General features: G+C 28.2%; 1 protein-coding gene across 1 annotated transcript in view; it reads left to right on the top strand.

Moving 5' to 3' along the window:
• LOC109597273 (homeotic protein antennapedia) overlaps positions 1 to 13,512 on the top strand; it is a 50,239-nt gene extending 36,727 nt beyond the window's left edge. Inside the window, exon 3 of the mRNA XM_049965489.1 lies at positions 11,174 to 13,512. Within this exon, the coding sequence (XP_049821446.1) occupies positions 11,174 to 11,424 (251 nt within the window). The 3' untranslated portion in view covers positions 11,425 to 13,512. The remainder of the gene's footprint in view (positions 1 to 11,173) is intronic.
• Positions 13,513 to 16,156: the final 2,644 nt, after the last annotated feature.

Below are 16,156 nucleotides of genomic sequence, written 5' to 3'. Positions count from 1 at the left end.
ATAATTTACATTCACTATCAAATCTCCTGCCGTCACAATATATCACTGGAATGCTTATTTAATGGCGTCGGCAACGTCGGAAGGGCACGAACGGGTCCCGAATAGCATCCTCGGTCTCCATAAATTCCGCTCAACAAGTAGCCTATATACACCGTTGGCGGTTATATTGTTATTACTGTGCTTATGGTTGCCAACAGATGTAAATTCTAGCTCTATTAGCTTAATCGCACTGCTTTAATATCCTTACCAACTTGTTACCACTGCCTTCTTTTCCTCTCGGCTTTAACGAGGTCTTTTCGTGGTCTTACGATTGATGTAATTACTTAAGATCAATTGCAATTAATCACCGACAATAGTCGATGAATAAAAATGGATGCGCGAAATGAAGACATAAATCACTGTTGTCATGGCAGTACTTAAGAGAGCCCATAAAATTTTACAACTGTAAACATGGCATCGGACCGACCATAAATTACGTCCCGCTGAACCGATGTGAGTGCGTGTGTAACGAATCAAATGGTAATAAAATAAACAATTGAGAGTGCATCGGTTAACTTGATAATAATTGTTTGTGGTTTGAGGCTTTTTTATGGGTGGCGGTGGGGGCCTCTAAAAATGTCTTTATCAGTCATAGATTCCTCATTTTTATTTCTAACTTTATGTTCTTTATTTCATTAATTTGATAAAAATAATTGATAAAATCACTGGAGGATAATATTACTAATAATGGGGAAGTACCACAACTGGTACTAAAAGAAACAATTAATAGTACTTAGGTTAATATCATTTTCGTTAGTTATTTTTATTGGATTCAGTAGAGGCCTCCAAAAAGTAGTCTTTCTGACTCAACTTGAGGAAAGTACTGGAAGAGGATTGTTGCTGATATTGGAAGACTTTTTAAAGGTTAAATTGACTGAACTCCTTTCAAATGAACTAAGTCTTTGTAAACGTATAATTTTACTGACATATTGTTCCTTTTTTCAACAATTTGATAAAAATAATTTATGAAAGTACTGGAAGAGAATATTACTAATAATGGAGTACCACAACTGGTACTAAAATAAATAATTGAGAGTACTTAGGTTAATTTCATTTTGACTAGTTATTTTTATGGGATTCGGTAGAGGCCTCCAAAAAGTAGTTTTTCTGACTCAACTTGATGAAAGTACTGGAAGAGGATTGTTGCTGATGTTGGAAGACTTTTTAAACGTTAAATTGACTGAACTCCTTTCAAATGAACTAAGTCTTTGTAAACGTAAAGTTTTCCTGACATATTGTTACTTATTTCAACAATTGGACAAAAATAATTGATGAGAGCACTGGGAGAGAATATTACTAATAATGGAGGAGTACCACAACTGATACTAAAATAAACAATTCAGAATAATTAGGTTAATTATATTTTGTTTAGTTATTTTTATGGGATTCAGTAGAGGCCTCCAAAAAGTAGTCTTTCTGACTCAACTTGATGAAATTACTGGTAGAGGATTGTTGCTGATATTGGAAGACTTTAAACGTTAAATTGACTGAACTCCTTTCAAATGAACTAAGTCTTTGTAAACGTAAAATTTTACTGATATATTGTTCCTTATTTCAACAATTGGACAAAAATAATTGATGAGAGTTCTGGAAGAGAATATTACTAATAATGGAGGAGTACCACAACTGGTACTAAAATAAACAATTGAGAATAATTAAGTTAATTACATTTTGGTTAGTTATTTTTATGGGACTCGGTAGAGGCCCCCAAAAAGTAGTCTTCCTGACTCAATATGATGAAAGTACTGGAAGAAGATTGTTGCTGATATTGGAAAACTTTTTAAATTGACTGAACTCCTTTCAAATGAACTAAGTCTTTGTAAACGTAAAGTTTTCCTGACATATTGTTTCTTATTTCAACAATTGGATATAAATAATTAACGAGAGTACTGGAAGAGAATATTACTAATAATGGAGGAGTACCACAACTGGTACTAAAATAAACAATTGAGAATAATTAAGTTAATTACATTTTGGTCAGTTATTTTTATGAGATTCGGTAGAGGCCTTCAAAAAGTAGTCTTTCTGACTCAACTTGATGAAAGTACTGAAAGAGGATTGTTGCTGATATTGGAAGACTTTTTAAACGTTAAATTGACTCAATCTCCTTTCAAGTGAAGTCTTTGTGGTTTATGGTAAAGTTTTACTGACATATTGTTGTTTAAATCATCAAATTATATCTTCCAAATATTGGAATAGAACGTTGCTAATATTGGATGAGCTTTCAGTCGTCTTCATCTTGTGCCAGTAGCCATGAAATTGGCATTTCTAGCACCTGATCCAGCCTCCGAGATAAGCACATCAAAAATATTCGAAAACGTTGGGCAATGGGTCGTTTAGGAAGGCAAATTTATGTGGGAACGTTACTTTTATATTTGTTATAGCTGTTGTAATTAATTTGCGGCAAGTAATCTCACACCACATTGCACAATTTACCGCGACCATAATTGTTTATGAAACGTGGCGTGACAAGGATTTATTTAATTTAATATTATTAATATTTGTTTACAAATGACCAACACATTTTTTAAGATTGAACATTTTTATATATCCTATTGATTTATCACGACACCCGGGATTGCAGTATGCATGCTAAGCGTAATTATGATAATTGTTTAAGGTCGCGCCGAGGAAAATAAAAAAATCGCACATGCCCACGTCGAATGATTTATCGGTTTGGATAAAAAAGTTAGTGCCTGAGAAAATTGCCACGGCAAAAATGGGGAAATGCATTTCTGCCGTCGCGGAACGTAACGGAATCCGTCGGCAACTGCGACTTGAATTTATTTGTTTAATGAGGTGTTTTAATGATTTATTGCCATTATAATCAGAATGTGAAATACCAAGATCTCAGTTTCAGTTATTGAGAAATTGGGATGATAAAGTAATGACCGTTGGTACTGAATTAATAAATTAAAATTAATTAACAACAAAATAATAATAATTTATCATTGTTAATAATTATTTGACGACAAAATTTATTCATTATTCATTAATTTTTTAAATTATTACATAATAATTAATATAATTAAGATATAAATTTCTTTTAACTTTACCACAAGAAAACACATAAATTAAAAAATAAATTTAAAATTTTTTACACATTTTACAACTAATATTTTATATTTAAAATATATTCGACAGCCATATTGTAACAATTATTTTATTATTTATATTATACATTTGTGTATATAATTAATGGTTTAACAATGTCAATTCAGTAGTTTAATTATAAATTAAAATCATTAAGGTATTCAGTCATCTTACATTTAAATTACAAATTAGATTATTTGCAATTTAAACGTTTTTACATAAACCAATTTATTTAATTATGTTACATAAGATTGTATTTCGAATATATATGTTATAAAAAACATGTTTAATTAAATAATAATAATAATATTAATTATTGCATTTATTTGTCGACAACAATTAATCACAAAAAAGAAATTGATAACATTAAAATTTTATTTAGTAAAATTAAATTAATTATATATACAATTATTTTATTAATTGAACCATATAATTGTGTATTTCACATAAAAATAACTATTTAAATAAAAAACTATAATAATAAAATATTTATAATTTAAATATTAAATTTAAAAAATTATAAATAAATAAATTTAAAAAATTAATAAAAACCAATTTAATAGGAAGAATAATAAAATATTTAGTTTAAATTTATATTATTTGAAATATTTAATTAAAATTTGTATTATTTGAAATATTATGTTTAAAGAATTAATAAAAAACAATTTAATATTTGAATCATTAACTTAAAAAATTAAAAACAACAATTTCAATTAAAAAAAAAATATAATATTTGAAATATTAAATAAAAAAATTAAATATAACCATTTAAATTGTAAAAAAGTAGTAAAATATTTAATTAAAATTTGTGTTATTTGAAACATTATGTTTAAAGAATTAATAAAAAGCAATTTAATTTAAAAAATAATAAAATAGTTAATTTAAATTTATAATATTTGAAATATTAAATAAAAAAATTAAAAATAATCATTTAAAATTTAAAAAAATAAAATATTTAATTAAAATTTGTGTTATTTGAAATATTATGTTTAAAGAACTAATAAAAAACAATTTAGTTTAAAAAATAATAAAATACTTAATTTAAATTTATATTTGAAATATTAAATTAAAAATAAAATAATATTAAATAAAAATAAAAAATAAAAAGCCATTTAAATTTAAAAAAATAAATACATGAACTTAATAGAAAATTTAATTCTAAAAATAATAAAATATTTAATTTAAATTTATAATATTTAAGATATAAAATTTAAAAATTAAATATAATCATTTAAATTTTAAAAAATAATAAAATATAGTAATATAGTTAATTTAAATTTATAATATTCGAAATATTAAATAAAAAAATTAAAAATAAAGATTTAAATTTAAAAAAGAAGTATATATAAAAATTAATAAAAAACAATTTAATATAAAAAATAATAAAATATTTAATTTAAGTTTATAATATTAGAAATATTAAATTAAAAAATTATATATAATTATTTAAATGTAAAAAAATTAAAATTTGAATTGTTTTAATTAAATATTATGTTTAAAAATTAATAAAAAAATAATTCTTAATTTCTTATATAATTTTTCTTTAAAAATATGATTAATTAAGTAATAACATTATTATTTGATGTTAAAAATTCATTATTTTCATATTTAAAAATTGTTAATATTAAAATAATAATTTCCATCGAGTCGTATTATTAACAATTTAAATTAAAAAAAAAAATGATTATTTAATATTCAAATATAGATTAGTTAAAATTAATTAATAGTAATGTTAATTATTATGAATATTATATTTATGAAAAAAGTAATTATTATTCATTAGCTTTTAAAAATTAAAATAATTTATGCATACATTTCATTTTATACTGGAAAACCCAATATTTAAAAAAAAAATTGATTATTTACTATTCAGAAATATTTATAACAGTACAGAATTTTAATTAATGCGATTTTATTTTGTATAATGTGCGATGTGTGTCTTACTCTGGAAAAGTATTTATGTATTAATTAATAATAATATATTATTCATTAAATTGTGCTAACAAAATTTATCATATTTAAATTGCTAAAAATTACTTTCTATGAGTCAAATTAAGATGCTTGAATGTTTAATTAAAAAATATATATTATAAATATTATAATTAACTGATAAAAGACTTTTTGACTGGAAAAAATGAAATAAAAAGGTGTAGTTTTCTTTTAGTCAAATTTTTATTAAAAAACTTAAATAAAAACACTTTATTTATTTATTTTAAGGTTGTAAGACATTACATAGAGATAAATAAACTTGGAAAGTTTTGCACAGGAAACTTTTTAATAACATTTTAAACAATTTGTTCAAGTTCATTTAGTAAAAGTTGTGAAATAGGGTAATAATAAACAAACTATATTGTGTAAACTAAAATTAAATAAAATATATTGTTAATTATGTTTTATAATTTGACTTTAGAGGAATACGAAGGAATGTTATGGAACAACACGCGAATGTTTAAATAAACACCGTACGTGAGTAATCTCGAAAATGTAAAACAAAACGCCATAATGATAAAGTAAAGTAAACGGTTAATTTTCAAGTTTCGTAATTAGAAACCGGCATTTTTGATGTGGCCTCGTCTGGTGCCGATTTAATCCACGGCAAGTAGAAATTCGTTACAAACAATCATGGTTGCGGCCCGCACCATACTCCTAGACGGATCTCATGCTCCTTCTAATTAGAGACGCTGTCCGGATGCATGATTAATGGCCTCCTCCGATGCATGTAGTTCCACCCCGCGTTCTCCGGCCGACTTATCAGATGGATACGGGGGCCCCGGCTCCGCTTCTAAACCCATGTCAAATATCGGTGTGAGCTGACTGGACGTCAGCCGAAAGAAAGCCACGGTCGAATGTGCAACAACGCTGCACCTCAACCGTCGACGCCGTCACAGTCTAAGCGTCGGGCCTCAACCCCGGGGACCACCGCACTCACTGAATAGAACAAATGAATGCTGGAACGTAAAATGGAAGAACGGGGGCCCCATTATTCCGTAGATTATGCAATTGTACGTCGGCGTAACAATAAAACGTAATTTTTCTGTGTCGGATCTTTTGTATGGGTGTGATATCTCTTTTAAGAGGGGCTGCTGCTAATGGCATGCGAAATGGAACAAAACATACGAGTTTTTCTTTGCCCTGTATACCTATTATTTTCTAATAATATTGATCAAGCACGTCCGGAATTCGAAGCACTTCGAATATCCTAATTATTTTAATAGTTCTTGTGCCTTGGCGAGACTGACTGGCACAAAAACAATGGAACTTAAATTGGTAATTATTCGGGCACATCATGTCGTGTCATTCGCAGCCTCCTCGCCCGACTGGATGCATAATTGGTACGGAATCGGCTCATTCTTTCTTCTATTTCGTACGTCTTGAAAGCCAATTACCGGAAGATTAAATTAATTAATTGACAATTCAGAAAATTGTCTGGAACTCGTTAAATTGCATTCGGATGTTGGTAATTTGCGGTCACGTTCGGAGGACAGGTGTCAACTCTTTATACGGCCCAGATTATTTATCATTTTGTAATTATTAAACGCGTACCATCGACGTACAAGCTGGAGCTACCGTACCACCATTTATAACATTACAAGCATTACCATAATTTCACCACACAACACTGCAGCAAAATTGATCGCCTTACTTTAGTTTTGCTCCCCTTAATTCGAAAACATGTTTCGACATCAATAAATAATTGTTTTTGCTCCGAAACTTATTTCTGCTCCGCAGACCGGGGGCGAGAACCGTGCAGAGGGTGGAGGCACGACATGAAAGAAAGTGACGAAGACGAATGGCCGCTTCCGACACGAACACTCCGGGAGATGTGGAAGAGGAGAGGAAAAAAACAACATGTGTGCAGAAACGAAACCCTCCACCACCGCCGTTCTCTAATCAATATTAATCAAGTCGCCGGGAAATATGAGTGTTTCGAAATATCTAGTTACCTAATGCGTCGGGGGGGAACGTAACAACGCCGTTATGACGAATGTTGCGGACAGATTGTTTTTGTCGGAGGGCGCGATTGGGAAAAATGCGGAATTTCAGCGACGGTACCGGGTTCCCGGTGACGTAACGACGTTCAGATGTTCCGATGGCGAAACAACGAGTTCAAAATGTCTATTTATAAAGCACCAACGTACATAATTAGTTTAAATTAATGAAGTCGTATCGGTTTGTTTTTGGTCCAGTTCATTTATTCACATGTGAAAATAAATTTCAAAGAGATGCTTGTATTGTCATTGTCATTTATTTGCAATTAGTGCAGTAACATTTGTTAGGTGGCTTTTTTCTTTGGTAATAAATGTGTAAACGATGCATTAAATGTAAACATTCATTAGTTTTCTAATCGGATTTGTGGAAGTGTTGCCAAAATGCGACAGGAGGCAAATCAGCAGTGTGGATGCAAATAAATCATTTATTTAATTTTCAATGGCTTTTTGTCATCCATTTTCATCAAAGATTCCCGTATAATAATAACACTTCCTTGATTTAAAATTGTGTTTTTTCACGACCAATTTTTGATTTTCAGATATCATTGAATGGCTAATTTTTTTTTAGTTCTTGTTCAATTGTAATACATGTTTTTTTTTCCTGTTATTAACAAAGATCCATAGTATCTACTAAATAAATCAACACAGACATATAGTACTACATAAAAAATTACAATATTTACTAAAATATTAACCAAGATGTACAGTAGATACTACATAAATTCACAAAGAAATGTAGTTCTTTATATATTAACATAAACCTGAGTTAACAAAAGTCCACAGTGCTATACAAATTAATGATGAAATATAGTACTATATAAATTAAATAATGTAGTACTTACTACATAGATCAATAGAGACAAATAATACTCTATAAAATAACTAAACTGTAATATTTATGTGGTCTTATAGATTAAGATATTAACAAAAATCTACAGAACTACATAAATCAGTAAAGACATATAGTATAGGATAAATTAACAAAGGTAAATCCCATATAATAATTAAAGGAATACAGTACTGAATAAATCAATAAAGAGCTATTTTATTTATTTAATATTATATAATATGCAATTGTCAGCAAAAATTAGTAGAATTATAAAAATTAACAAAAATTTGAGTATTTATATGTATAATAAAATATCTGCACACAGTACAACACCTATAAAGATCTAGTACTATATAAAATAACAAAACTAGTATTATATCCTAAGATGTCAACAAATATCTACTAATATCTATAAATCAACAATGAATGTTCTACATAAATTAACAAAAATTTATATATTAAAATATTATCCAAGATCTATAGTACCTACTACATAAATCAACAAAATCTTATGAAACTCTGTAAAATAAAGAAACTGTAGTATTTTGGTAGTTTTATATATAAAAGTATTAATAAAAATTTACAGTTTATATATGTCAACAAAACTACATAAAATAACAAAAATTTGTAGTAATTATGTAATACTATTTATTCTTCAAAGATAAATGCAACAATGCTATAAATCAACAATGAATTATTGTATTATAAAAATTAATAAAAATTGTAGTATTTATATAGTACTAGATATTAAAATATTAATAAAGATCTGTAGTACCTACTACATTAACCATCAAAATCATATAATTGTCTGTAAAATAAAGAATATTTGATAGTTTTATATATAAAGGTATTAACAAAAATTTACAATACCATATATATGGCAACAAAACTACATAAATTAACAAAAATATGTAGTAATTATATAATAATTATATAATTATATATTCTTCGAAGATAATAGAACTACAATACTATAAATCAACAATGAATTATTGTAATATATAAATTAATAAAAATTGTAATATTAATATAGTACTAGATATTAAAATAATAACCAAGATCTTAGTACCTACTACATAAATCAACAAAGTTATAAAATACTGTAAAATAAAGAAACTGTAGTATGTTGGTAGTTTTATATACAAAGATTTCAAAAAAATATACAGTACCCTATATATGTTAACAAAACTACATAAATTAACAAAAATATGTAGTAATTATTACCACATATTCTTCAAACATAAAAGATCTGTAATGATAAAAATCAACAATGAATTATTGTTCTATATAAATTAATAAAAACTGTAGTATTTATATAATACTAAATATTAAAATATTAACAAAGATCTGTAGTACCTACTACATAAACCAACAAAGTCATAAAATACTCTGTAAAATAAAGAAACTGTAGTATGTTGGTAGTTTTACATATAAAGATTTCAACAAAAATATACAGTACCATATATATGTCAACAAAACTAAATAAATTAACAAAAATATGTAGTAATTATTACTACATATTCTTCAAACATAAAAGATCTGTAATGCTATAAATCAACAATGAATTATTGTACTATATAAATTAAAAAAATTGAAGTATTTATATAGTACTATATTTTATAATATTAACCAAGATCTATAGTACAAAACTACATAAACCAACATAGTCATATAATACTCTATATATAGTATTTTTGTAGTTTTATATATAAAGATATTAACAAAAATTTACACTAGTATATAAGTCGAATTATTTACATAAATTTTCAAAAATATTTAGTAATTATATTCTTCACTAATATGTGAATAAAAGTCTACAGTACTACATAAATCAATAAAGACATATAGCTCTGCATAAAAATAAATCAACAAAGACTTAATTACTTTATTTAATATTATATAATATACAGAAAATGTATGGTATTATAAAAACTGTAGAATTTTAGAGTACTATATACTAAATTATCTGTAGTACAACTTCCATAAACATCTAGTACTATATAAAATAACAAAACTAGTATTATATCTGTTTAATAACAAATTATTTTAACTTTTTTCACCTTGAATTAGAACCAATCCAATTTCGAAAGGAATTCGGTCGTCCTCCTGATTCGTTTTTAATTGTACGGCCATTCGTTCGATTTCGTTACGGTTTTGAGATGTAAATTTCGAAAGAAACACTTTTTATCTCCCGACCATCCGTCATAATCATTCCCCGACAGGAACCTTATTATACCAGAACTAATCGTAATTATTACGTGGCGTGGAGTGCGTCTTGGATATTTCGCAGGAAACGAACAGCCGCGGAGTCCGGTCATCGACGAGGAAAGATTTATGCAACATTTATAAACTCATTATCTTAGATGCTGGCCCGGACCGCCTAGAGCAGCTCTTGATTGGCGTCGTAAGCCTCCCCAAAGACTGATGTATATAATTATTGTTCTTTTTGTTCGTCGTCCACCTTTCCTTTCTTTTTTTTTTTTTTTTTTGTTCCTTGTCGACGCTTCTTTTTGTTGGTCGGGTCCAGGTAATAATTTTTGTAATCACAACGCGTATAAAAAAATCTACTAATTTCGAATTCCATTTAAATTGCCCCAATCCAAAACGGGGCAATTAAAAAACGTGTTGTAAGTTCTTAGACAAAGCTGAGGGACGAGGGTGTTGGCGAAATTATACTACAGCGTGTAAATTTACATAATTCAAGTCTATTTTTTAAGCATTGACATTTGACATATGATTTGCATCAGAAACAGTCCAAAAGGAGAGGAAATAAAAAAGGCATGGCGAGCATCACGTTAATTAAAGAAGCATCGAACTAATCGGGGCGCACGTCAGTGTTGGAATAAATCAAATTCAGAAGAGTCGAGTAAAAATAATTGCATGTCTTGTCCGGGGTAGAGGCGCGTTCATCACCGCTGGCTGCATCCGAATCTAATATCGTTAATTAGATAAGTGAAAAACCTTTTGGGATTCGAGTGAATTTTTAAACTGCTCGCCCATTTCGACGTTTATTAATGCCCCGGCCCGACCACCCGTTCCCAATTTAATCATAAGCTGCAAAACAAGCAGAGCATCCAAACAATTACAAACGAAAAATAAAATGCTGGCGGACTGTTTAATAACTTTCCTGCCAATCGAGATGCCAACGTGAATATAAATTAATAATTAACTTGATCGTCGAATACATTAGCTAAACACTAATCCGGTTTCGTTTTGTTTCCAGAGAGGAAAAGGGGCCGACAGACCTACACGAGGTACCAGACGCTGGAGCTGGAGAAGGAGTTCCACTTCAACCGGTACCTGACGCGGCGGCGAAGGATCGAGATCGCGCACGCGCTGTGCCTGACGGAGCGACAGATCAAGATTTGGTTCCAGAACCGTCGGATGAAGTGGAAAAAGGAGAACAAGACCAAGGGCGAGGGCGGCTCAGAGGGCGGCGGCGACGACATCAGTCCGCAGGGATCGCCGCAGTAGAGGGTCTCCGGTGTCGGAGACGGAACCCATGTACCTAAAATCATATTTTAGTCATTTTTTGATGCATTTGCTCTCTCTGAGGATCGCTACCGTCCGATGGGAGGCGACGTGCCCAACTTTCGGCAGGAAATCTCTCCAAATTCACCCCCCTACAACCACAATGACCTCTCAACAAGTCCCTTGTGTATAACTAAAGTCGATATAATTAGTTACGAAGTGAAGAGACGCGGTTATATTTCGATTTTTATATATTTATTTATGTATTGTAGATAAAATAGAATTTTTTTTTATTGATTTTATTATTGTTGCGCAAGTTTTTTGGACTCGGAGAACTCTTCAAATTACAGAGGCCAGTGCAATGTGCAATTCAGTGATGCAGATATTGGACTGCCGCAATTTAGTGAAAGAAAAAAAAACTATACCGGTTAAAATTTTTGTATAAATATTTTATATATACACCTACTAAAATATTTTAAACATTAGTGGTCATTAAAATTTAATTGAGGACCCTCTGGAATAATAAGGTCAGTGACTGGCATTTTGTTTTTAAAATGTGTATGTCGCCATGTGAAAAATTGCAAGTTACGTGGAATCTTTTGAACATATTTTCTAAATCTTTATAAGAATTTCTTCCAGGTAACTTGTACCCATTAGACTATTTAAATATTCATGACTTGTTTTTCGAAACTAGCTCCACGGACCCGCAAAATTAACACTACACAACACACCGAACAAACACACAACATTAAAAGCTCTAAAATTAATTAAACAATTAATCCAACCTCCCCCTCAAAAAAATAAAAGAAGTTGTTGAGTACTAATTTTGCTTGTTGTTCGTCGTAGTTTTGGAAGACAGGGTAATTCGGAAAGTGTACCGTAGAATTTGATTACTTGAAAAATGTAGATATTTCGATTGTATATGTATATTTGGTTAAAAAAAGATACACTATAAGTAAGAATTTGTAAATATCTCCGGTTAAAGAAAAAAAAAAAGGATATGAAATATACGATATACTTAAAATTATGCACTTTCATGCCAAAGCTAGAAGTAATGTTGTCTATCCATGTAGGAGGAGAAATAATACTCAGAATCAAAAAGCATTGTAAAATATTTACTATTTAAGCAATGTTAAAATTCAGAATTTAAGTTTTGATTTTTGAGAAAAAAAAGAGAGATATTTTGTATACACTTTAATTAAATTGGTAAATGTGCAACTCAAGTGGATTCGTTTCCTGTTGGGCTGCAAGTGATAATTAATAACGAAATACGTAAAACACTGCTACAAAAAGAAGTATACGTAATATTTAATTATTTTATTATCAAGTCGGGACTATGTAAAATGGTTAAACAAATTAAATAGGCCTTATCTTAATGTAAAATTGATACTCACATACGTTTATATAATTAAATTATTATTATTATTATTACAATTACGTCCCTATTTAGATTGTTTGATCGTTTGAGATATTTATACTCTAAATTTTAGGGAAATCTTGCAGTGTTAGATCTTTGGGTGGAAGTTCGGTAAATGTGATTCCTGATTAACTCATTTTGTAGCAAAAACTTTTTCACCTTTTTATCAAAATTAAAGATCTAACTAACTTAAAAATAAAACGTAAATTTCAAAATTGTAAATATAAATTTAATATAAAAGTTTGATCTTCATCCTATGTACGACACAATGCTTTAAATATCGACTATGTACTAAAATTTACTCATGATTATCGAACTTTTACTTGAACTGTACTTGTACCTATATGGATAAATTCAAATTAGAGTATAGTAAATTCATTGTGCTGTGGTGTAATATTTTAGACATAGGAAGTACTAAGTTTGACAGAAAATCACTAAGTTCATTCACGAAGTCGAATTGTTTTTAATATTATTTTGTAAATTTGAAATTTGAGATTATTGTAATATAAATTATTATTATTTTAAATCTAACTACATATATATAAATTATGTTTTTGATTTTATTAATTTAATTCTTCGGATTTCTGTCTTGTGAATTTAAACTTATATAAATATATATATACATAACGTACATATAATTAATATATGTATAAATAAATATTATTGTAAATTTACTCAGTTTTTGAAATTTAATAGCCCATCCCAGAAAGTTTCAGCCAATAAATAATAAATTTCAGTAGAAGACGTGCATGTTTTTTTGTGTTTGTGTAGTAGTTGTAGCATGGTTGTATGCATAATTATCAGTAGTTTTCTAGAAAGAAGTGTTTAAGTAGTACCTAAGGTAAGTATAAATTTTAATCAGTTCAGATATTTTATTATGTCAAATTTCATAATGAATATAATGCCAAAAATTAGCACCCAACCACAAACCGCAAAAAGCACAAAAGCACCGTTTTATTACAAAAAAAAACGGGGCAATATATCTTGTCATATATTTTCAGCTCTTCACATTCGTTGGATAAAATTTCCATGTCAGTTTTTAAATCAAATTATTCTATAACGCTTTGCGGTGTTTCACAATAGAAATATGATTTATAAAATGGGCAGGGAACGGCTCTATTCACCCTCGCACTTGCAATAAATTAATGTCGCGCCAAGTGCTAATACAAAACCTCACAAAGTATATTCATCTCGTTTTGCTGCGGCGAACGTTGAAAAAGTAAATATAAATGAAAACGGCGGCCGCGTATTGAAACGGGACCACCGCAAAAATGTAATCTAACATTCATATTTTTCGGTGTACATTTAAAACATCTTTGTGCTTTATATGATTGGTGTGCGCTGTTTTGGAAAAAAGGAACCGACCGACAAATAAATTTGAGCAGTTTTATTAAAGAAATTTAATAAATGTTGACAGTAACTATCGAATAAATACATTTCTCTGTGTGTAACGTTTTTCACTTTATGAACTTTGCTTCTTCTGTTTTAAATTATTACGTCCCTCCATAAAATAAATTTATTTTTTTTATGTACGAGCTTTCAATGTAAGCTTTCTTTGTTTCAAAGCTTATTAAAAATTAAAATAATCCTCAATATTTAGTCTGAAAATAATTTTATCACTCTCTATTTTAAATTGAAGTTCACCAAACTCAAAATATACAGAAAATCATTGTAGTATTTAGTACTCAAGGGGACAGTAATTAATAATACAAATGTGGTTATTTGTCTCTTAGTGAACTTTCAAACTTTTACTTAAAATAAGCATAAAATTTTCAATTTAGTTTTCAGTACAATAATGGTAAATAACATGGTTCACTAAACTTTGGCTCCATATATACATAAAATTACCCTTCAATATTCTGTTGCCTCTAATAAAACATTAAAAAATATGGTTATTCCTCCATTTAGAAACTTTTAATTTAAGAGTTTCTGCTGAAAAATAATTGAAAATTGTATTATTTCTATCTTTAGGAACTCTATTATTAATGTGGTAGTCCTTCTTCTTCAATATTCTGGTGGTAACTAATTGAAAAATGGGATTATTTCTTTCTTGGTAAATTATGTTTTAAATTTAACAGTTCCTATGATAAGTATGCATACAATTTACAGTTTAGTCTCTTTAGTATTCTAGTGCTAAATAACTGTAATCTTGAAATTTTTACCTAAGAAGAGTTCTCATTCTTCAAATTTCTACCTAAAGTATGGATAAAATGAATAGTTTATTCTTCAATAAACTGCTGATAAATAATTAAAAATGTGATTATTTTAGGAACTTTATTATTAATTTGGTAGTTCTTCAATATTCTGATGTTAAATAACTGAAAAATATGGTTATACCTCTCTTGTTGATTTATGTTTTAAATTTCATAGTCAGTCATTAAGCTCTTACTCAAAATATGTATACAATTTACAGTTTAATTTTCTGTATTCTTATGTAAATAACTGCATTAATTAGTTCATCAGTAAAGTTATATACAGCTTTAAATTTAAGAGTTGTCATTCATTTAATTTTTAACTAAGATATGAATAAAATTAGCTGTTTTTGCTTCAATACCCTCTTTGAAAATAGACAGCTCTTACTCAAAATATGCATACAATTCACGGTTTAGATTTTAGTACTCTAATGGTAAATAGCTGTATTGATTAGTTCATCAGTATAGTTAAATATAGTTTTAAATTTAAGAGTTCCCATTCAAATTTCCACCTAATTTATGGATAAAATAATAGTTTATTCTTCAATATTCTGATGGTTTATAATTGAAAATATTGTTAATTCTATCTTTAACAACTTTATTATTAATTTGGTAGTCCATGTCCTTCAATATTCTGGTGGTAAATAATTGAAAAATGTGATTATTTCTCTTTTGGTGAATTAAATTTTAAATTTAATATTCATTTAACAAATTCTTACACAAAATATGCATACAATTTATAGTTTAGTTTTCAATATTGTAGTGGTAAATTTAAGAGGAAAAAATATGGAAACAAACATGGTGTGGTTATATCTATTTTTGGAACCACTACTATTAATCTGGTAATCCATGATATTCAATATTCTGGTGTTAAATAATTGGATTTTATCCTTTCCTCTTTAAGTATCTTAGTTAAAATTTATAGTCATTGATTCATCTTCTATTCAAAATATGCACAAAATTTACTTTTTACTACTCTGTTGGTAAATAACTCCATTAAGTGGTTCATTAAAGTATGACTCCACATATACATCAAATTAGTACTTTAGTCTTTAATATTATGTTGGTAAATCATTGAACTGTGGTTGTTCCTCCTTCATTCTCTCTACCTTTGTTAGTCAATATA

This window comes from Aethina tumida, chromosome 3 (genome assembly GCF_024364675.1).
Source record: "Aethina tumida isolate Nest 87 chromosome 3, icAetTumi1.1, whole genome shotgun sequence".
NCBI lineage: Eukaryota > Metazoa > Arthropoda > Insecta > Coleoptera > Nitidulidae > Aethina > Aethina tumida.
This window is presented reverse-complemented; position numbering and strand designations above follow the sequence as displayed.